We start from the raw sequence: 22,900 nt of genomic DNA, 5'->3' as shown, positions 1-22,900 counted from the left end.
TGTCGTTTGACGTACAAAAGCACTCTGTTTCCTACCTGCGCTCGAATCTCCCTGTACAGGATGTCCTCGGGTGCGAACCAGGTCGTATAACTTGGACAACTTGACGATTCCGGGGAACGCACATCGTGTTTCTATGGAGATGAACGTGAGTGAAGTCTGGACGTACGGTGAGAGGCAAGAGTGAATGCACCTTCAAAATTTTGAGAAAACCAGTAATGTTCAGCTTAGTGTACAGCGCCAAGTCGTGAACATCTGCTACGAGGGTGGCCACTTCCTCTTGAAGGCCGTGAAAGAGGTCTTCAAGCGAGGTAGCAGATTGGTTGTCATCTATATTCGTCAGTCGTCGTCGTCGTCATCGGAGCCCTCATCAGGTCCATAGTCAGAAGGGCGTGCTTGGTGTGATTCAGGGTCAGAGGGATGGACGGGAGACGGCTCAGAAGAAGATTGAGAAGGTGATTCTTGAGCGACGAGTCTTTGGACATCGTATTCAGCATCCCGTATACGACAAGATAGCTCAGCGGTCTGAAAAGCGTCAACTGGTGAACCGAATTGTGTTTTGACGCTTTACCTTTCGTTTCTGGAAACCATGAACTTTATCGAGCTCCGTTTTGAGCATAGCAGTAAAATCACAGTCTTCGGACATGGCAGTGGGTGCGCTTTCAGGTTCTTCTTCCAAGGGAGTCGTGGAGTTCTCTTCAGCAGCAAGAACAGAACGTGGAAGAAGCTGGAGCTTCTTGCGCTGTACAACGGGCTCAGGAACACCGTCATGACCATGTTCAATTAATATAGTCAGTCCTATTGGGCAGAAGTGCAGAGAATTGACAGACGTTGCCCTGATATACATCATCTGGCGCATTGAGTCAGTGATATCGATATCGGGACGAATTGAAGAAAGTTACTCCTCCGTAGCTTAGTTTTGCAGTGAGGAGGTACACCTAAAGCTTCCTAGTGAGTATGGCTCAAGCGAAAATGACCTGAAGCCAACATACCCTTGAATACCCTTAATGCTTGATTTCCGACTCGACGAACGGCTAGACTTCATGGATGCCTCGACAGCGAGTTCAGGGTTCTGGCTAAGCATGTGGGACATGTTCGAGCTTGAATTCGTCCGTGAACAGCAGCAATCGTTATAGCCGCAGCATCACGACTCATCCACATTCTGTGACGCAACTCGATGACGTCCTAAAATCACGTTGATGAACAAAAATCAAAGATATTCCAAAAAATACCACACACCTGAAGCATAAACTGCATACGAGTGCTGAGATTGTGGCTCTTTTCCAGCTCCTTCATGCGCGGGCTTTCGGCGTGTCAAGCAACTGACCAACCGTCTTCAACAGTTGGCACAAGCTCTCAATTTCCTCTTCCTTGGGGTTCTCAATGTTGCCCTCTGGCCATCATCTTTGTTGTCCCAGTCGTGAGAAGGAGAGCTGGTGCGAGACTGCGTGGATAGAGAGGATGAGGATGGGTAGGGAAGTTTTGAGAAAGAGTCACCTTCAGTTCATGCTTCAACAGGTTGTAGTTGATGTAGAAGGGTCTCCACTCATCGTAAAGGTTGGTCTGTGGTAAATATTGGCTTAGTACTCCGCTTCATCCAAACCATTCGCAAAAATGGCGCACCGTGACCTTCCTCCCAAACTTCATAATGTGCCTGACCATGACTAGGACGAGATTGGTACTTGAGAGCGTTCTACAAGTCGAGGATAAGTTCGGGCGGGGCCATCGGCATTAATCGTAGGGTGAGAGAGACTTGGGAATGTGTTTGATAGTTGGTCTGTGGTATTCGTTAGATGTGAGTCGTTATTGGCGCTGAGCGGATCGTCGTTGGCAACTTGAAGGAGCTGATCGTTGTTCAATGTTTGAACTCAGAAAAAGGCAGGACCTTACATAAATAGATTTTGCTAGAGATAATTCAACATAATTGAATCTTTCACAGCGATCGTCGAGCACGATGAGAGGAAATTCGAGTGAATCCAGAGGATGCATATACTAGTACATCAAATATACAATTTATCTAACTATCCTACCGAAAAGGGCAAGCAAACACTCTCGTTATCTTCATCGTCATCATGAGCCCACAGGATCCAGTAAGTGAAAGGAAAACTCACTGATCGCCCGCTCACCTTCTTCAGAATTATAGTCGGTTCGTTGGAAATCGCGAGAGAGTGTTGCAGGTGGTGACTGAGACCCTCGGGTGTGCCATGCAGGAAAGTGGACCCTAAGGCAGAGTATTTGAGGTACGTGGATTCTGCTAGTATCAGCGAAGTTAAACTTACCTTCCCAAGCTATGATCACAGTGCGAGGGGTTGCGTGGTGGTTGTCAATAACGTCCGTCGCAACGAGGGGACGATCGCGGGCGTCGATACGGAGAATAGAGTTGACGAGCGGGGGTAGATTAAGCAGGGGATCTCATCAGAGTAATTGTTCCAAATATCTCGTTCATATCTTCAATATATCCAAAGACGACCTGGAACGTTTACACGCCAACTTTGTTCGTGCCCTTGATGTACTCACAGGCGAGACGAGCCCACTCAAACAGGCCGTCGGATTTTTCGGTAAGTGTATTGAAGTGCGCGTCGTTGAAGTTGCGCAGTCCTGCGAGCCTCTTCGAAATGTATAATTGGATGTCATTGTGTGTGGACGCAGGCGGGATATCATCCATGGAGATATGGCGAACATGTGATGCATCTAGGGCATCGCGGATATCTTGAAGTGGACGGGAGATGATGATGATACGGGCATTTGCTGGTAGCTCAGCGGGCTGGGAGGAAGAAGTGTCTGTCTTTTGAGACAGCAAATCAAGAATGTGTTCCTGGGTATACAGCATCACCACTCTCGTCCAATGCATCAATGATTATCTGCACGGGTGCAGTGATTGCTTTCGAGGCCTCTCTCATCGGTCCTACGACTAGCTCCTGCCATTGTCTTGAGACGTCGATGGTGTGCTTCAACTCGTTGTCGTCGCGAACCGCACGCGCCAATGCTCTCCGCATGGTGATATCGCAATCAGCCAAGTCGCGTGCGATTGTGGTGAATATCTTTTCGTGGCGGCGTTCGGCTTCCCTGGTGTGGTCGAAGCAGAAACAAGCTCGCATTCCCCCACGCTCGTGAGACCAGTTGGCTATGGTATGAGCGATGGCTGATTTGCCCTTTCCTGCAGTGCCAGACAACCATAAGATGCGTGGCTCGTCTTCACCCGTGCTACGGATCCAGCACTTGATGTCAGACAGAATGTCTTCCCGAGTGCCTGGGAGACAATTCTTGGCCGTATTCCGACCAGCACCGCGCACATATTCCATGCCATTAATGTCTTGATCCTCGGCTGAATCATTGGTATCGAATTTCAGACAAGGCTCAAAGAGAACTCTAAGTTAATCGTACCGATACGGTGGACGGTTTCGGTGTTGGTAAGAGCCATTTTATCTCTGAACTGTTGTATGAGGTTGTCGAGAACCTCGTTGTGACGCTGGATCGTGGCCTCTGTTTCGTCGAAGACAGTGCTTGCGAAGTCTTCGCCCTGTAAAGAGATGCTGAGTCTTGGGGGGACACTGTCGTGGAAAAGACTCACAAAAACTCTTCATATCTGAGTAATGGACGACAACGTTGGCACACTCCAGCGTCTGCCGCGCAATCTTTTCGCATATCTCTGACATGGATGCAATTCTTGCCAAGCCCTCCCCTTCCATTAATAAAGCATAGACGTCCGAAATCTTCGAGAGCAGCTGGGACACTTCAACATCCCATGTATAGAGGGTCGCGAAGCTCGATAACACCATCGCATACATCCTGCAGGAGCATGCTCAAAGGGAAGACGATCCTGGATCCGGTGCGATGATTGGAGGCATGTTTGACAAGGTTGATGTACCGCGTGGGCCAGGGAGAGCAACTTGGGACGAGAATGGTTTGGAGCGCTTGGAGGGCCAGTGCGGGCGCGTTGGGAGTCCTTCAGTAGGCGGGCGGGAAGAAGATGTGGTCCAGAAAGGGATGCCAGAATTTAGGTCCTGGATGGTAAGACAATCTAGAAAGTGATCCCCCATGGCAAGTCCTGTGAGTCCCTGTAACACTTCCCAGAAATTCAGTACAAACGCAACTCGGTGTCTCCCAAACCAATCTTCCGCCATCCGCTCAAGTGTCGTCCTATACCAATTCGCATGCTGCTATGTCCAGCGGCAGTCAGTGCAACCTGCTTCCGGAGTCACAACAAGCTTGGCATCGGCATGCTCTTTGGGATTGTCGACAAACATTGCAGAGAACGGGGAGGAGAGAGATGCACGCGGTAAATACCTAAACACCTGGGTGTGGTATATCAGTACTCTTGCCGTCGCCATTCAAAACTTTAACACATACCCACTACTCTCTCTCTACCCACGTGTACCAGATTGCATCGCACTCCTGAGCATGGACGGGACTATATGGCAGTCGTTGGACTGGCGGGTCCAGATGAGGTCATCTAGCTGGAGGACGCTGGCAGGGCGGGTTGCAGATGCTTTTTTGGCCTTTGTGGAGGTTGCATGAGATGGCTGGACGTATGGGTGTAGGACGTGCAAATATGATGATCAGGTGCACGATTAAACGTACTCAGAAATGAATGAACGCACCTGCTCATAATTAGTGTCTGCGCTCGCATGCTCCGGCACTATGTCCTGCCAGGGAGCAAAGAACATGGGTATTCGTGATACCTCAGGTAGCAGAGAATTTGGAATGAGATTGGCGGAAAGGCCAGAAGCATTGATTAAGGTGCGAGCGAGCAGGGAATCTCCCTGCTCGGCGTTCTCGGTGACAGTCTGAACTACCCAGCCCTTTTCTGAGTCAAACTTAGAGGTCTCTTCGCTCTTGTACGGGTCTACACGGACGACCCGAGTAGAAAATACCAATTGGCCTCCTTCAGATTCTGATATATCCTTCTCCAGACTCTCCATGACAGAGTGGGAGTCGACCATGCCTGTCTCTGGACTCCATAACGCAGCAGCTATGTCCGGGGACAGGTCCGGCTCAAGTTCGCGTGCTTGCGCACCGCTTATAAGCGAGACAGGGAGCACTTGGTCTTCAGCTCCATGAGGCGGCGAGTGCTTGGGCCATGGTAGCTGTCTTGCTTTTGCGAAGAGGCTCTCAACATAGGAACACTGGTGCTCGTGTGCTACCACGAGTTTACCGGTCTTTCGGTACGGGATGTTGTATTTGTCGCACCGCTCGTACATGAGGTGCCTGTCTCGCAAACATAGCTGCGTCTTGAGTGATTCCGGAGGATAGTAAAGTCCTGAAAAGCCAACATCATCAGAAGACACGGACACAAGTGCACGTCGCAAGGGGGGCTCACCAGCATGTACAACTTCTGAGTTGCGAGAGCTACCCGGAAGCCTGAGCGATGGAAGAAGGCCAGAGAGCTGTGAAAGCATTAGCGTTATGTCAACAGTTAGTGTTTGGAGTCGATGGTTAATATTCGAAAGAAGGTGCCCCGGGACAATAACGATAAGAAGCAACAAAGAGGGTCAGGGAATTCGTCGAAGGAGAAAATTAGGGAGATTAGTTGAGATATGAAAGATTAAAATGAAATAAGAAAGGTTGGAGTGTCAAACGACTGGGGAAAGACGTGATTGGAATGAGCCGGAATTCGAATCTAGGAGTATCTGAAAAGAAAAATGAGGGCGAAAACATGAAGGGAGACAAGCGTAAAGAAATGAGCGCACGTCAATGTGGCCATTCAAAATTTCGGATAGATAGGACTGACTTTGCTTACAATTTATATCGAAGCTAGACAAACTTGAAGCTTGATGTGTGAGCATGACTGTGATGCAAGAGTCTGTCCATTCTATCGCTTTCTCAGACTCCACTGAGGAAGGTGATGCGCCTTTGGTGAGCTGATGATATGTGAGATAAGCAGAGTCGAAGACATAGTCAGAAAAGTGGACGATACTTGCCAGATCTGCAATTAAGTCAACTTCATCGTCTCCGCCTTGCATCAAGCGCTCTTCCAGGCCTGCAACAGACTTGAGGAGATCTTGAAAGACGCGATGCTCGCGCCTTTCCCTAGAAATATGATACACTGGTTAATCTGACGCCAACCAGTGGGCCCAACAGAGTCTGTGAGCCAGGCATTTAACTCGATGGTCAGTGGATCTCCACTGCTGCGGAATGTCCTGAAGAGCGCCAGTTGATGACCCTCCTCGTCGAGCAATGCTTGCGTAGAGAACTTGTTTTTGATTTGACCAGGGAAGCGGGTTCTGAGTATCATTGCCAACTGTAAAGATGAGTTTCATATTTTGAAGAGCGCAAATCATAGATGTGACGTACCATTGCGCAGATGGATGCGAGCAGGGATTCCGGGAAGGTATCATAATCATTTGGGAACAGATCCAATAACAACTCGGATTGAGCGCGGTTCACGAGGGGGTGCACAAACCATTCGTGAAGTTCTGCGGAATCGTGATCCAGCCCCGAGATTGGAGTATAGACATAGCCCATGTGGTAAGAATTGGGCTCCATGATAATAATGTTTCAAGGCAAAATAGCCTGAGGAGTGTGTCGGGGTGGGTGACGATTATTTCGATGTCCATTGAGCGTTTGATACCTGTAAGTCCCTAAGCAATTGAAGTTCAGATGAGTCGTGACTCAATTAACAAGACTTACCGTGTTATCGTTGTATGATGAGTCCATCCTGTTGGTTGTTGTTGGTCCCATTACACTTTTCCACATTTAAGATCTCCTTGATTTTGAACAAGAGAAAGCTGAAGTTTGGGTAAAAGGTCCTGTGACTCGGAATCAGTTCATGCTATCGCAACACTTTATTGCACGCACTATCACAGCAGGATCTTCCAACTTCCTCTTGACGAACAGCAGAATGCTTCCCGGGTTATTTTGAGATTTCCCGACGTGGAAATGAGCTTCAGGCGATGTTGCAACTTCTTCATTCGACAAACTGCTGTCAGTGACTGGCATAGGACTGGTTGATATTTGACGAGATCTTTACTAGGAAGTTGGAAAAGGTGGGGGTTAAGTTACTTCGTGTAGTTTTATTAGCTCAAGTAGTCCATCTTATTGGTTGTCGTTGGACCCATTACACAAAAAACTATTTTTCAAGGACACACAGATGATAGAGGCTCTTGCGTCACAGTTTCGTGCGAGGCATGAGGAGAAGGGTAGGCTCCATCTTGATCTTGGATAACGTAGTCGCGCCATGTAGTGCAGTTCAGAGAATTTGGGTTGTCGATCCTAGTGTGTGTTACAAAAGACTGCTGCTGTATGTGGAGCCCTGTTGTCGAGGATAATCAACTTGAAGGCAATGGTGATGATGATAGCAGATTGTTATCAGGGTTTCCCAGGTTGTTGACTCATCTCAATCCGAACTCTTCCGAGGGTCTTCCGAAACTCTACGGGGAGATAGCAAAACTTCCTTTTGTGGGCTGTAAAACACAAAGATACATACAATATTCAAGTTGGCGCTGGCCGACCTACTAGTTCTCGTAGTCAAGAGTATCGTACTCATCGTAGTTCAGACAAGGCTCCAAGTCCTCCGAATCATTATCTGAGTCAGACCCTGAGTCTGAGTCAGACACTTCAACATCCATGTCACAGTCTTGCAAAGAAGTTACTTCCTCTTCTTCGAAATCCTCGAAACCTTCCTCGTTCACACTGGCAGCTGTGTCAACGTTTTCTTGATTAGTACGAGTGTATATGTGCCCAACTCCTAACCCCCAGTGATACCACATGAACATATCACGGTCTATGAAACTAAGCGGCCATATCAGTGCGTGGCTATGCCAATGAAGATAATGGACACACCAATTGATATAATAAAATTTCCAGTCCAGTTTATCCTGCGAACAATTAGAAATACCCTTGCCATCTGAGTGCCGCAGGCCTTGCGAGAACTGTGGAATAAGATGGCAGCCCCGAAGAACGTCATTAGGATCGACAAAACCAAATGCATCTGGTTCTGCCATAGGAGGGAAGCAAACACGGTCCAAAGATGAGCACCTGCTCGAGCAATGGCCCATGTATTGATACCAGCGCACCCACAGGAAGTCAATTCGATATGAGCGATAGTCGATCATGCCGGGACCAATATATGTGGCATTGACATGATAGATGCCAAGCACACGAGCATAGATATATGGGTGTCTTTCGAGTTGATCGTCAGAATCGGGGTTGGTCGTGTTGCTGGCTTGGCCTAGGAGCATGACATTGCAATGCGGGGTTGATGGATTTATGACATCCTGTGCTCGGCGGACATCATACGTTGTATGGTTGAGATGCATCAGGTTGTGTCTGTACATGCAATCGGCCTTAATAAAGACATGGCCTTCCGAGTCTGAGAATGCTGGGGTGGTTCCTGGGACAGAGGTGGAACTGTTACGATCTGAAAGACTATTTTCCGCATTTAAGATCTCCTTGATTTTGAACAAGAGAAAGCGCTGAAGTTTAGGTAAAAAGTCCTGTGACTCGGAATCAGTTCATGCTATCGCAACACTTTATTGCACGCACTATCACAGCAGGATCTTCCAAGTTCCTCTGGACGAACAGCAGAATGTTTTCTGGGTTATTTTGAGATTTCCCAACGTGGAAATGAGCTTCAGGCGATGTCGCAATTTCTTCATCCAACACACTGTGTGGTGATAGCTCGTCGCGAATGTGGTGTATACGGGCCTGACGTCGTTCAATGCGGGTAATTTGTTCCACATATTCTTTTCGGTCTGTTCGATGATATCTTGCTTTTGAGGTACGATGCTCTAGCTCTCCCTACAATCCGCAAGGAATCAAGTGGATGAATGATAAGTACTAGGACATGTTTACTCACCGGTTCAGTACTATATGAGTCAGTTGTGCCAAAGTTGCGTATGCATGTTGAATAATCCCCGAGGGCATGTAACTTGTACGTTTGTAGATTAAAAGTCTTCGGTCGCCGAGTTGTTTGATGAGTTGATGTTGTTGCTACTGCCTCACCAACATGGCTTCGTGATTTCTGGCGCTGGCGACGCTCTGCTTCTCGCCTTAACTCTTGAGTGTTGAAGGCTGTACAGGTGCCCTTCTGGAATTGACGAAGCTCTTTTCCAAGTTTCACAGTGACGGTGTCAAGTAAAATAAGGGTTTCGTCTGTGTGCATGCGCAGCTTAGCAAGAGCGTGCCAATGGGTGCAGGTATAAAGCAAAGTCAAGATGTTTTTATTGTATGGCTCTGGGAGGAGGTCCTCAAATGCAGGAATGGCGCACTGATATAGCAGATATGAATCATGAAACGAGTACGAAGAATATGAAGCATTACCTGAAGAAGGTCTTCAAAGTCACGAGCCGCCGTATTCTTCATTTCAGAAGCATTTGAGCTGAATTTTCGAATAGTATCACGGCCAAAGGTCGGAGTGAGCCTGTAGCTTGAGTATTACAACAGTCAAACGATCTATATCACGATTATTTAATGAAACATACCGACGATCGAGTTCATGCACCAATGCGTCACCTGTGTGAGCAGCGCTGAGGATGCGTATCAGGTGGGTGAATAGCGCTTTCCAGACACCAAGTTCGAATTCATGCATGAGGTCTACGACCAGCATGATGAATAGATTGAAACCGAGGCATGCAAGTCTCTCCGAAAACAGCATTCTGAAAGATCATCATGATGGTCAATATGTGTGAGAAGCAAGGTAGATAGATGTATTACAGAGGTTGGCACCAATGAGTGCTCTTTCAATAGGTTTTCAACAACGTTGCTACGGACACCATACCCCTGATCATAGATATGTGAACGGGAGATGCCGACTTTCTGTTGCCGCGCGTCATCATCTACACGTGCAAGCGACTGGCGTTGTTTCATGTCGAGTGTCATGCCTAGATTCTGGACTCTGGATTTTGGAATAAGGCACCGAGGGCATGGACATCCGCCCATAGTTCGTATCGTGGCTAGCAATGCCCTGGTCATGGGGCAGGGAGGACAGATAATCAATTGAATGTTTTAAATTAAATTTTGACTCACTTTTCCGGGTAGTCAGCAGAATAGGTGAAAACCCGGGGGTAGAAGCGATGTTCAATCCCATCACAGCAATGTATCACGATTCCGTGTTTACATGCTTCTACAAATTCGTCATCCAGCAGAACCTTCCATTGTTCGTGAAATAATTCTCTGTGGCAATGTGCCATAAAGTCAGTGCCAGGGCCTTTGCCACCGAAGTGCTCTGTGGCGAAATCCTTGAAGCTATCTGGAAGCTTCAAGGCAATGTGTGTATGAGTATCACGAAGACTGGAAAGTATGTGGGTACATACATGGTTGAAGTAGGCGACGTGATTGCATAGACGACAAGAAGGCTTACACCTTCGATACTTCGACTCATTCCCGAAAAACATATAACAGGGCCAGAGTTTTGAATTACCGAAGGAGGTTAGGTGAGTTGAGTCCGACCAAAACATGAGAGCAACAATGACCCGCTCTAGCTCGCATCCAGGCTCAGGTTGGGACTCTTGAAGTTCGCGGTGCGCTTGAATGAAGGCCTCGGAGTTATATAGTTCCCCGTGAACGCGGATGGGTTTCTTCGTTGGTCCTCCATTCCAAAGCAATTCATATGGCTGATAATGAAATAGTTCGTCGTGTTTTTGATTCTTGATTTTTTCACGAATAACGGATACAAGTGATCGGTGAAAGAAATTTGCGGTCAGGTAGTCGCGAATGCCAGGGTTGTCCGTACGCTTATGAATGGGTACCTTGATATTGATCGCAGCGTTCTTCCACCCAGCACCTTCGAATGGCATAGTATGCACTCCTGTGTCTTCGGAACTAGATCCAAGTTTATGATTAATTAAGTTCCACCGCGTAGCAGATATATCTTCTGGCCGAAACTGAGCATCACCGATAATCTGCAATAATTCCCTGAAGATTTTTTGGGACTTCTGGAGACCGCCGTTCCAATACCACTTGCCCAGGAGAAATGATGATTGATTTGGATATGGATAGAAAGGGTTGGCACCAGCGTGCTGCATTGCATGAGCAGAGGTGTCGAGATCCCGACTGACTTGGTCCAACGGTGTGAGAGTGAGGTTCTCCAAAGTTATGACCTCTTCGGGGTCATGGGTCGGTAGTTTATTGCCATAATATCGACGTGAAAGTCCAAAAGTATTGGGAAGTGTGAGAAAGAATTGGAGGGTGCGTGACAGCAGTGATCCTGTATCCGAAGTGGGTGATAGATCTGGGGTGGACAACAGAGCAGCTGACTCGGCCATGTTTGGGAGCGGTGGCTGAGGAAGAATGTCTCGAAACCGTGCAGGAAGTCAGCGATTGAGGCGTCGTGGACGATGCTGAGCAAGTGACTCTTGATCGTCAACCGCGTGCGAAGGTTCCGAGGGACCACACCCGCCCTAAATGACGGTGGGGTATTCAAGTCAACCACAAGGAAGATTTTCAACATTCGATATGACACTCACGTTGCGATCAACTTCGACACCTGCCACACCTGCAACTGCAAGGTCTGATCCCAACCCTGAATTAAGTTCCGTTCCATCAATAAAAGCCTGTTCAGAACCGATGGACAGAGCCTGACTTGGAGTTGCGGTATCCAAGTCATACCAGGTTGGAGGGTGACTGTGGGCTGGCTCATCACGCTCATCTTCTTTACACGGCCTTTTCCTCGCAGTCCACACCTCCTTTGCCTTCGCTAGCGCATTCGAAAGGTATTTCTTCCTCTTTTTACACGTGCGTTGATGATTTGCATATGCATTTAGCTGAGCGAAGCTTCTTCCGCACTTGCAAATGGTCGAATATCCTGCTTGGGTCGCAAAGGAGGAGGATTCCGACGATTCGTCCATTTTCAGGTCTGAATTAACGGAAACACTTGACTCAATGGACGGTAGTCTGTTTGAATGAGTTGGATGCTTACTAGTAAATGTTGATCTGACATAGTCAGTCCACGGAACCTGCACAGAGTTTTTAATCAAAAAAATTAAATGGTGCACATGCAAAAATAGTGTTGAAAACATCATATCGGGTTCCATGAGAACTTGGATAACCCTGACGCGACGGGGTGTCACTGACTCGAGTCGCACGACTAGTGAGTGGAACCCGCTTAGAAGCTTTGATTGGGAAATATGATGGCGCACATATGTAACTGCCAAAATGATGCCCCACCATTATTTTAGCACGTTAAAAAGTATAAAAGCTCACCAGCATAAGGACGGTTTGACAGTAACCCACAAGTTTGACACAATCCGCTCACCTGATCATATGCAGTCTAGCATTGCAGCCGACAGACTTCGTGAGCGTCAGCGAGAAAATCTTGCCGCTCGAGTCAGCAACAGTACAAATGTTGTGCTCGAACTAGACAATGTGAATGGAAAAACGCTGGCTGTATGGTCTTGGTGCGTCAGCCAAATGGTCATGGCTGTTATGTAATATCTCACACATTCTTTCAGGCCAGTCAATGACGACGGAGCACGTGTCGTGCCTTCCGACCTCGTAGCATATCGAAAATCTCATCGATTCCGAGGACCGCACTGTCTATGTGCATTCATGGACGACCACAACCCAAGCGACCACCATGAGGCAGCAATAGTGATGTTAAAACGAGGACCACGTACAGGAGAGTACGTAGCCTGCTGTGCCTCGAGCAAATGTGGATATGTCGGTGAGTTCAACTTGAAGTTGCTGAAGTTGATTGAACAATTACCATCACTTCCGAATAGCTTTCATCGAACAAACATTCAGTTCACGCGAGTTGCCTGTGAAGCGTTACTCAAGACGAAGTAAGTCGCATATCCATCTTTATGGTAGCTGTTGACCATACTAACATTTCTCATAACAGACCCTGACGAGGCCAGGCCACATGATATTATGTTTCTTGATGGAGAAGGTACGGCCATGGGGCAACTTGCACGGTAGATATCAGATACTGACCTGTCCATCTATAGATATCAAACTAGAATTCATTCAGGAACATCAGCGTCAACGGAATAAAACTCAAGACGCATTCAACAGGCTTCTGAAATTAGACTCTTTCACTCAGCCGGGTCTCACAGAAGCTGAATTCCGTCAGTTTCTTACACGATGCAATGATTGTCGGCTTATCATGACAAGGAGAACATTTGAGCGTCACCATTGCACAGGAGAGGCTGGGCGAAGAGATCACAGAACAGAGGTCATTGATCTGACTCTAGCAGATGGTTAGTTAGTATAGTAATAGGTATAGCCCAACAATTGGAAAATTCTTTCACTTGCAATTCTCTCCATCTCGCAGACAACAATGAGCGCAGGTCAATAAGAATAAGAGTAACAAGAACACTAGTGCGACATACATACATTGCATATCGTATCGATTGAATCAAAAAAATACATGTAATATAGAGTCTCAAGACGAATCCGCCTCATCGTGCATTATACTGGACACATCACTATCGACGTCATCGAATATCTTCCCTGCAGGCGTCAGCCCAGACGCACGAAATACACCACGTGAAACACCAACACTGGTGTCGGCTTTTCGAAGTCTGTGACTGGTATGTTGCTCCATATGACTATAGAGTTCTTGTTCGATCAATACCCGCTTCAAGCGTCTTCGAATAAGTCTACTCTCAGCACGACGCTCCGAACGTTGGGCGTTTATGAGGGCAATAGTGAGATTACTATCACGACTTGTCTCCCAAAATGGAGGAAGACATAAAATGTCCATCTTTTTAAATTTCGTTAGTCACATCACACAAAAAAATATTATTCAAGGACATACAGATGATAGAGGCTCTTGCATCACAGTTTCGTGCGAGGCAGGAGGAGAAGGGTATATAGCATTTGGATCGTAAATAATATGGTCGCGCCATGTAGTGCAGTTCAGGGAATTTGTGTTGTCAATGACTGGCATAGTCAAGGTTGATATTTGACGAGATCTTTACTAGGTTGGAGGAGGTGGGGGTTAAGTTACTTCGTGTAGTTTTATTAGCTCAAGTAGTTGGTGACTCGGATTGTTCCGAGACTTGCCATTACCCAAACAACAAGTGAATCGCGTAGCCTACGTCCCTGTGTTCGTCAAATCACTTCCAGCACGGTTGTCAGTTAGAGCATCAAAACAGCCACCTTTTGATCCCAAGTTGTTGAGAAAGCGCACATTTGGGTTTAGTATTTGAGTCTATGAAGGTGCACCATTCGGCGCACAAATGTGCCATCAGTGATTGATGTGTCAGCGTGCAAACCCCACTAGGTTTAGGAAAGAACTCAGAAAAATAAATGAAGGATGACTGGACCATATCTCAGGGCCTCCCCCCTATGCTTGGGAACCGATCAACTACTTCGCAACTGCATTCTGAATTGAATGAAGGAATCATCGAGCCTAAAGTACACGAATTGGACACCAGGTCTGTGACTTCAGGCGCACAAATTGGATCTCAGGGCGTGAATCAGGCGCACAAATTAGATCCCCAGGGCATGAATCAGGCGCACAAATTTCATCAAGGCTTTCGTAGTTGCCGATCAATATTGATCCAGGCCAGCTGGGTGTACGAATCAGTAGATACCAGCATGCAAGAACTGGATCTATCTTACATAAATTTAATCCGCGAATAAGCCTAAGAATAATAGAGGCGTGGAAATTGAGTCCACTGCTGAATTCGAAGAGGTCACTGGATGAATCGCTGGCGTGGAAATTAGTCAAGGACTTTATCTTACATAAAATTGATTTGCAAGCAGCGTGGAAATTGAGTCCAGCTTTTATCAAATCATTTGAGACCAGCGTGCGAATCAGTTCTATGAATTTATTTACTTAATGCTTCTTGTCGGCGCGCTCAGTGGTTCATTCAATGAGGGTTCCGAGTCTATGGATTTATTTACTCAACGTTTCTCGTCAGCATGCTTAGCGGTCAATTCAATACGGATTCACGTATCTGTGCTCGTGGTCTAGGCTTACACCACCACGACCATGAGGCCAGAATTTTACTCAACTGATTGAATCTTATCACGATGAGTCCCTAATACTCCACAGCCATTATCTGAACAGAACGTCATAGAAATTATTATCGCGCGTGCGTCTTGTACATCATACAACGACAACACGGTAAGTCTTGTTAATTGAGTCACGACTCATCTGAACTTCAATTACTTAGGGACAGTTATAGGTATTAAAAGCTCAATGGACATCGAAATAATTGTCACCCACCCCGACACACTCCTCAGGCTATTTTGCCTTGAAACGTTACTATCATGGAGCCCAATGCTTACCATATAGGCTATGTCTATACTCCAACCTCTAGGCTGAATCGCGATTCCGCAGAACTTCACGAATGGTTCGGCGACACAGTATGTAATTTTGGCATTATTTGTGCTGACTGGCGGCTGACTTGACATGGTCTAATCTACTAGGTTCTCGAGTTTTCCGACATCGATAACACATACGTCAAAATTGCGTATGTGCGAGACGAGCACGATGCCATGCAGAACCCCAATTTGATGACCAGATATCCCGTCTACGTGGTATGTCAGCATCTGAATTGAGGTTGCTAACTTATTGCTCAATTTTTGGGCTGGTACAGAATGCAGATCAATATCCGACTGTCTCAGTAAGGTTTACGCCCGCTGAACGTGTAGTTTTTGCTGACTCACGCTTAATTTCATTCCAGCCAATGTCTTTGGTTGTGCCTAACGGATGGAAACAGGTGGCTGTCTACACAGACGTTGACCTTGTTGCTCGGAAGGTGCTCCAGGTATGTATTGTATGCAACATTCAAGACAATGAGCTCACATTCTAGCCAAAAGGTTGATCCAGTGAGAGGGCCTTTCTCATCACGGCAAAGCTCTATATTTGGAGAAAGCGAGCATTTTATGTCCACCTTGAGTTCTCCCAGCGAAGTACATTGGATGGCTGACACAAATTCCTTGATGCTTGGCGCTGGAGCGCCCTCTGAATCTGATGATCCAGCACCCAACGTCCGATTCACCTTTCTCCAGACAGACCCTATTGTTGTTCCAATGAACAATCCTTTGCCTACTAATCAGGAACCACTCTACGTGACTTGCTGTCCGCAAATCTTTGCACAGGGTATCAAATATGACAATGAATTCCTGAAAACTCACTTTCCGTTGGCCTACGTCTCGATCTCCGATGCCAAAATTATGGCTAGAAATCATCTTAATATCCGCCCTCACGATGTTGGCCCCTTCAGGACGTACTGTGCGCAAGCCATCACCGAGATGATGACCGTCGCCGCTAGCACCGGTCATGTGGCGGAATCAGGTAGGCATTAACTGAGTAATGTTTACCTCCATATACTTATGTTATTGCAGGGCTTCGTTGTAGCGTAACCGGCTTCACCAAACAACTGAACCTTCAATGTTCGGATGCCGTCAATCTTGTACATTTCAAATCAGGTCCATGTTGCCTCTGACTAACACTCGCGCAGGTAGCTGCTGAGCGAAAATATTTCATGAGGTCTTTGAAGAGCTATGCGATCGCCTTCGTCGACAGCCCCCAAAAAGAGCCTTTGGGGGGCTATAACATTGAGGAAATCGGCATGACGATACCTGAATACATCAAGATGCTCACCAACTTGACAAACGCGAACGACGCTGTGACTTCAATCCGGTTTACATGTGACAATCAAGGGGTAATATTTCATCTTTGAAAATGACTGATTACTGACTTTGTTCAATCAGAGGCCATATCGTCGGGTGGCTATCCTTGTATTACTTGCGCACCGTTTGTTGCGCCCCCTCGTGAACCGCGCTCAATCCGAGTCGTTATTGGATCTGTTCCCAAATGATTATGATACCTTCCCGGAATACCTGCTCGCATCCATTTGCGCAATGGTACGTCACATCTATGATTTGCGCTCTTCAAAATATGAAACTCATCTTTACAGTTGGCGATGATAATCAGAACCCGCTTCCCTGGTCAAATCCGAGACAGGTTTACTACGCAAGCATTGCTCGATGAGGAGGGTCATCAACTGGTGCTCTTCAGGACATTCCGCAACAGTGGAGATCCACTGGCCATCGAGTTAAATGCCTGGCTCACAGACTCTGTTGGGCCCACTGGCTGGCGTCATGATGTGTGAGTTTTTGTCTACCTAGTTCATCCAAGTCTGACTCTATGATATGCACAGCCAACACGCGCTCGTCTTAGCAAACAGCCTTCGAGGCCCAGGCGCAAGCTCAGGCTGACCTCACGTATACGAGTCATGCTATGTATATCAAAGTGTACTAGTACAATGCTTTGATGTGTAGATACATGTTACAAGAACATCTAGACGCTTGGGCCCCTACTATTTTTCTCCTGATCCTCCTAGTATCAGCCCTCGCGTCATACCCTTACCCCGACCTTACCCTTGTCATCCTTGCCATCCTCGCATTCCCTTTTGCTCTCTACCTGTCGCTTCAGCAGAGCCAGTACATCTGGCCGGATCCTTTCGCTGACGAAGCATACCCATGCTCCGTTTCACCACCTGACTGATCCTGTGGACAGGTCCCCTTGCCCTTACCGTCTGGACGGTAACCTATGATATGATGCATGATGCATCCCCTTTACCCTGATTACCTTTCTTGATCTCTGACTCGATGCGCAGTCGCACATGCGACTTATACTTAGATCCGCAGCCTGCACGATCGTGCCCCTGCATGTTTCACTTCTTATTTCGATCTTTGACTCACTTTCTTATCTAGCACGTTCTACCTAGACCGAACGTGCCTTCCTGTTATGGCTTATCCCTTTACGATTGCCTCTCCCGGTAGTACGAGTATCATCCACTAATACGTCTCCTGTCCTCTATATAAACTCGCTACCATGTACTATATTCCCTTAACTTGAATCTACTTGGTTCTTGACCTCCTACTCTCACCAGAGTGATCCTTCTGCCTCGCCAGCAGTCTATATTCTATCTTCTTATCTGCTCTTCGCGGATAAGCCTATAGTCTCGACCTTTACTCATCGACTTCGTCGACGAGCAAAGCCCCTGTTAACTAGTCGGACTTCTGTCCTTCTAATTAACGACGATCCTTACGATTAACCTTCGGGTGTCGTAAGCCTAGGCCGATATAGCTTATCGTCTCGCACCCGCGTGACATAAGCTACCCGATTTGGACATAGGCGTCAAATCGTACTTGCCGAAGACCCGCCAAGTACGACCCCTAACCTTGGGCTAGCCCAAGGACGTCCACAGACCGTTGACGACACAAGCTCTGTTTGAGCGTCGCCAACAGATACCATCCAAGTCGTAACAAAAGATTCAAGTTACCTTCTAGCCCTCGACACCTATCGAGGACAGAAACAGATACAAGACGACCACTCCCTGGACACGCAAGTTCTCTTGGGAGCGCGACCCGAATCAGGAAGATCCTGACGAAGAAGAGGTAGACGGACAGTTTAGCTCTCCCACCTCACCGACAGAGCAGTACCACTCAGACGAGGGACTGAACGACGAAGAAGATCTAGGAAACACTCCGACTTCTGAAGAGGACTTTCCAGACGAAGTACCTCCCCGAAAACACTAGCGCCAATCCGAAGACAAGAATGTCTAACCCATCACCTCCTCCACCGCCGTCGTAGTTCGTGCCCCTGAACTCAAAGCAGGGTCACCAACGGACTACGATGGGAACACCGACGACGCACAACGATGGCTCTACAGCTTAAAGACGTACTTCCTCATCAACCCCACCGTCTATTGCAGCGAGCAGATCATGGTCTCAGTCGCCCTGTCATTAATGACAAAGAACAGCGCTAAAGCATGGGCTGATAACTTCTATCGCGAAGCTTTCAGCACCAACCCTCCGAAATTCGGAACGTTCGCAGAATTCGAGAAAGGATTCAACCTTGCATTTCAACCCGTTGATAAGCAGGTGAATGCCCTCACCGAAATCGCCGAACTCAGAATGGGAAACAACGTTACGGACTACATCTCGAAGTTCAAAACTGTTGGCTACCATCGCCAATATCAAGGAAGGCGTGACACTCTCACACTTCTTTGAGAAAGGCCTGAACCCAAGCCTTCGCGAAGCAATCTACAGGAAGGAGACACTTCCTGACACTATCGAAAAGTGGTACACTTCTGCGGTACAGCTCGACGCTAACTACCGCAGGAGCAAGGCCGTCTCTGCCAACTCCCGCAACCAACACACCCGATACGCCCCTCGCGGTTCCAAGTACTACCCCAAGCCTAATGTCTCATCGTCCAGAGACCCTAACGCTATGGACGTAGACCGCACCCTCTCTCAGGCAGAGAAAGACGAATGCTACAAGAAGGGCCTTTGCTTCTCATGCAAAGAGCATGGCCACAGAGCCAACGATCCCAGATTCCACCCGAAGATACGACGTGGAGAGAAGAAAGATACCAAAGGAAAGACTCCGGTAACGACTGGTAGAGACCAGCGTGATGACGAAACCTCCGAAGACGACATGGAAACCAACAGGCTCCAAGGAGAAGAGGATTTTTAGAGCGGAGGACCGCAAAAGCAACGTGCGTCCCCTCCTTAGATATCCTGTGTACTCATACTGTAGGAAAAGAAAATGAATTCCGTGTCCCGGTGACACTTTTCTCTTCCACGAGTACGAAAACCGTTGCAACAACAGCCATCATCGACTCAGGGGCTGGGGGAACATTTATTTGTGACACCTTCGTAAAGAAGCACAATATCAAAACCCACCTCCTGAAGAAACCCTTCCGCATCACTACAGTAGATGGAAGCCAATCCACTGCTGGGAAGGTCACCCGATACTGCATACTCTTCGTCCGACTCGACGGACGAACTATGTGGGGAAAGTTTAACGTCACCAGACTTTCCGAACGAGACGATATCTTGCTAGGGAAACCCTGGCTATCCGCCATGAAACCGGATATCGATTGGGGACGCAACGAAATCACAATGCTCCCCACACCCAGATCCAGATACGTTGAGAATCTACTCAACAAGATTCGAAAAGGAACGGGGTAACCCCCTACCGATTCGAAGGTCTCCGACCAATGATCGAGGACGAGGAAGAGGCACCTTTCAAACCTCTCAAGTCACTCCCCCTGAGTACGGAACACGTACTCGAAAGAAATTCGACGCAAGAAGAAGAAAAAGAAGACGAAGAAGGCAAAACCTGCCAAGGAGGTACCCGCCGAAGAAAAGCATTTCGAAATGCCTCAAGAAACTGACGTCATGGAAGACGTCTGGGTAGGGAAGATCGAACCCCTACCCGAAGTCAAGGAAGTCGCGACTTACCCCTTGACTGATGACAAGATTCTTATAGAATACTCGGCCGATGGTTCTTCGGTCAGATTGATCGAGAACCTTACCTTCGACACTCCCCTAACTAGGGATGGAACCTCCAAGACGGAGACCACGAAGACAAAGAAGACTCCCCTTCGCAACATTTGGATCCTTGCTACGGCTAAGGAGGAGTACACGAAAACCAGTAACAAGGCGCAGGAATTCGCCAAGGACAAAGCTCAAGAAACGAAGAAGAAACCATTCGAAGAGCTTGTCCCCGAATACCTTCACTGACTTCGCAGATATATTCGCGAAAGATGGGCTTAACAAGCTCCCCCCATCGAGACCAGGTGTAGACCACCAGATCGAAACGAAGGAAGGTTTTATTCCAAAATCTTCCCGAGCTTACCCTGCTCTCTCCAAAAGAGACAGAAGCGGTTAAAGCGTTTCTGGATGAACATATCCAGAAAGATTTTATCCAACCATCGAAGTCGCCTCAAGCCTCTGGCTTCTTCTTTGTAGGAAAGAAGGACGGCTCCCTTCGCCCCTGTCAGGACTACCGGTACATTAACGAATGGACTATCAAGAACGCATATCCACTTCCCCTCATTCCGCCTCTCATCGCCAAACTCAAAGACGCGAAATACTTCACCAAAGTGGATGTACGTTCAGGATACAACAATATTTTGATCCACCCCGACGACAGATGGAAGGCAGCCTTCTCGACAACTTTTGGACTCTTCGAGCCAAAAGTGATGTTCTTTGGCCTCTGTAACTCGCCAGCGACGTTCCAGGCCTACATGAACCAGACGTTCAGCAAGGAGATAGATGAAGGATGGCTCATCGTCTATATGGACGACATCCTAATATTCTCTTCTGACCTTGCAGAACACCAGATGCGCACCCGTAGGGTTTTAGAGAAGCTCCGTCAGGAGCAACTCTTCCTCAAACCCGAAAAGTGCACTTTCGACTCCCAAGAGGTAGAGTACCTTGGGATGATCATCCGACCCGGACAGGTTGCCATGGACCCGGCAAAACTCAAGGGGATCAGCGAATGGCAGACTCCATCGACGGTAAAAGAAGTCAGATCCTTCCTAGGATTCTGCAATTTCTACCGTCACTTCATCTCCCATTATTCCGACCTCGCTCGCCCCCTCCTCGACCTCACAAAGAAAGACACCGTGTTTTCTTGGTCCACAGACTGCGAAGCTTCATTCCTGAAGCTAAAGCAATGTTTTACCACCGAACCTGTACTCCGGAACCCCGACCCCTCTCGCCAGTTTGCACTGGCCACAGACGCATCAGCTATTTGCGACAGGAGCAGTCCTCCTACAAACCGACTGACAACGGGTCCTACCACCCATGTGGATATCTTTCGCAGTCCCTTAACGCTGCGGAACGGAATTATCAGATCTACGACCGAGAGCTTCTTGCGGTTATCCATGCCCTGAAGGCATGGAGACACTTCCTTGAAGGCAATCCCCATCCGGTGATCGTCTTCACTGACCACAAGAACCTCCTGTATTTCCGATCCTCGCAGACGCTGACACGCTGGCAAGCCCGCTGGCAGCTCACTCTCTGCGAGTACGATCTTCAATTCCACCATGTCCCGGGCAGCAAGCTTGCTGCACCCGATGCTCTCTCCCGACGACCGGATCATGACAATTCGGATCGAGATAATGAGGACGTTGTCCTCCTCCCAGATTCACTCTTTGTTAAACTTATTGACACTGCCCTAGCGTCAAAGTTCAAAGCAGCGAACGAAGACCCTGCTGATCTCACTATAAAGACAGCAGCTGACGCCTTAAATGGCCTTTGCGCCCCCCCTATGAAGTCTGCCTTGTCAGACTGGCGCATGGACGAAGGCATCCTTTATTTCAAGGACCGAGCCTACGTTCCCCCTGACCTCCGGAAGCGTATTCTGGAGCTCCACCATGATCACCCGACTGCCGGGCACCCCGGACGTTCCAATACAGAATGGAACGTCAAGAAAAGCTATTGGTGGCCCGGCATGGGCACCTTCATCCAACAATACGTTGATGGCTGCACTATGTGCCAGCAGATGAAATCCGACACTCATCCTACCACACCTCCCCTTATGCCCATTCCCTCCACCTGTACTCGACCGTTCTCCCAAGTTTCAGTCGATCTTATCACTGATCTTCCGGAGAGCGCCGGCTATGATTCCATTATGGTCGTGGTCGACCATGGGCTTACGAAGGGGGTAATTTTCTCGCCTTGCAAGAAAACCATCACTGCAGAGGGCGTTGCTGAATTATTTTACAAAAAGGTGTTTATGCAATTTGGACTATACGACAAGATCATCTCCGATCGAGGCCCACAATTCGCCTCGAAGCTAGCAAAAGAACTCGGATGGCTCCTGGACTACCAGGTAGCCCTCTCCACTGCCTATCATCCTCAGACGGATGGGCAGACAGAACGAATGAACCAGGAGCTGGAGACATACCTTCGGATCTATTGTAGGACGACTCCTAACGATTGGGCCAAACACCTTCCCATGGCCGAATTCGTCCACAATTCCAGACGACACTCCGCTCGGAACGCATCCCCGTTCTACCTCATGATGGGTTATGAACCCAAAGGCATACCTTACGCCTTCCCTGACTCAGCTCTGCCAGCAGCAGAAGATCGAGTCAAGAAACTCGCGAAGATCCGTGAAGAAGCCCTCGCATGCCATAGCCTCGCGCAGCAACGCATGGCAGAACGCACATTCGGGCGAAAGTACCAGCCTTGGAAGGTTGGG

At 48.0% G+C, this 22,900-nt stretch overlaps 8 protein-coding genes across 8 annotated transcripts; 2 read left to right on the top strand and 6 right to left on the bottom strand.

The window, feature by feature from the left end:
• Positions 1-336: 336 nt before the first annotated feature.
• On the bottom strand, positions 337-3,653 carry EDB93DRAFT_1247160 (uncharacterized protein; the record flags this gene model as incomplete). The annotated part of the gene is made up of 9 exons (XM_041452554.1): positions 337-522; positions 569-847; positions 900-935; positions 2,124-2,218; positions 2,277-2,408; positions 2,515-2,761; positions 2,823-3,322; positions 3,382-3,510; positions 3,569-3,653. The coding sequence occupies 9 exons, from the start codon at positions 3,651-3,653 to the stop codon at positions 337-339; spliced, it is 1,689 nt and encodes a 562-aa protein (XP_041310789.1).
• Positions 3,654-4,685: 1,032 nt separating this feature from the next.
• EDB93DRAFT_1310003 (FAD dependent oxidoreductase) lies at positions 4,686-5,348 on the bottom strand (the record flags this gene model as incomplete). Its single annotated transcript, XM_041454806.1, has 2 exons — positions 4,686-5,257; positions 5,318-5,348. Coding segments are annotated over 2 exons (603 nt in total), but the record flags the coding sequence as incomplete, so codon positions are not given.
• Positions 5,349-7,451: 2,103 nt separating this feature from the next.
• EDB93DRAFT_1079417 (uncharacterized protein) lies at positions 7,452-9,124 on the bottom strand (the record flags this gene model as incomplete). The annotated part of the gene is made up of 4 exons (XM_041445454.1): positions 7,452-7,728; positions 7,780-8,432; positions 8,482-8,736; positions 8,795-9,124. Coding segments are annotated over 4 exons (1,515 nt in total), but the record flags the coding sequence as incomplete, so codon positions are not given.
• An 835-nt stretch (positions 9,125-9,959) lies between these two features.
• Positions 9,960-11,249, bottom strand: EDB93DRAFT_1079519 (uncharacterized protein; the record flags this gene model as incomplete). Its single annotated transcript, XM_041445467.1, has 2 exons — positions 9,960-10,193; positions 10,251-11,249. Coding segments are annotated over 2 exons (1,233 nt in total), but the record flags the coding sequence as incomplete, so codon positions are not given.
• Positions 11,250-11,783, bottom strand: EDB93DRAFT_1247157 (uncharacterized protein; the record flags this gene model as incomplete). Its single annotated transcript, XM_041452553.1, has 2 exons — positions 11,250-11,336; positions 11,403-11,783. 2 exons carry the CDS (start codon positions 11,781-11,783, stop codon positions 11,250-11,252), a joined length of 468 nt encoding a protein of 155 aa, XP_041310785.1.
• Positions 11,784-12,198: 415 nt separating this feature from the next.
• On the top strand, positions 12,199-13,121 carry EDB93DRAFT_1247156 (uncharacterized protein; the record flags this gene model as incomplete). Its single annotated transcript, XM_041452552.1, has 6 exons — positions 12,199-12,332; positions 12,387-12,598; positions 12,657-12,716; positions 12,776-12,823; positions 12,882-13,001; positions 13,048-13,121. The coding sequence occupies 6 exons, from the start codon at positions 12,199-12,201 to the stop codon at positions 13,119-13,121; spliced, it is 648 nt and encodes a 215-aa protein (XP_041310784.1).
• A 197-nt stretch (positions 13,122-13,318) lies between these two features.
• EDB93DRAFT_1247155 (uncharacterized protein) lies at positions 13,319-13,825 on the bottom strand (the record flags this gene model as incomplete). Its single annotated transcript, XM_041452551.1, has 2 exons — positions 13,319-13,639; positions 13,694-13,825. 2 exons carry the CDS (start codon positions 13,823-13,825, stop codon positions 13,319-13,321), a joined length of 453 nt encoding a protein of 150 aa, XP_041310783.1.
• Positions 13,826-15,156: 1,331 nt separating this feature from the next.
• Positions 15,157-18,438, top strand: EDB93DRAFT_1247154 (uncharacterized protein; the record flags this gene model as incomplete). The annotated part of the gene is made up of 11 exons (XM_041452550.1): positions 15,157-15,252; positions 15,316-15,426; positions 15,486-15,512; positions 15,573-15,656; positions 15,709-16,186; positions 16,237-16,304; positions 16,353-16,556; positions 16,606-16,758; positions 16,812-17,002; positions 18,035-18,128; positions 18,190-18,438. 11 exons carry the CDS (start codon positions 15,157-15,159, stop codon positions 18,436-18,438), a joined length of 1,755 nt encoding a protein of 584 aa, XP_041310782.1.
• Positions 18,439-22,900: the final 4,462 nt, after the last annotated feature.

Source organism: Suillus bovinus (genome assembly GCF_016758785.1).
Source record: "Suillus bovinus strain UH-Sbo-P2 chromosome Unknown EDB93scaffold_9, whole genome shotgun sequence".
Taxonomy (NCBI): Eukaryota; Fungi; Basidiomycota; class Agaricomycetes; order Boletales; family Suillaceae; genus Suillus; species Suillus bovinus.
The sequence above is the reverse complement of the archived record's forward strand: the minus strand, read 5'-3'. Positions and strand labels throughout refer to the sequence as shown.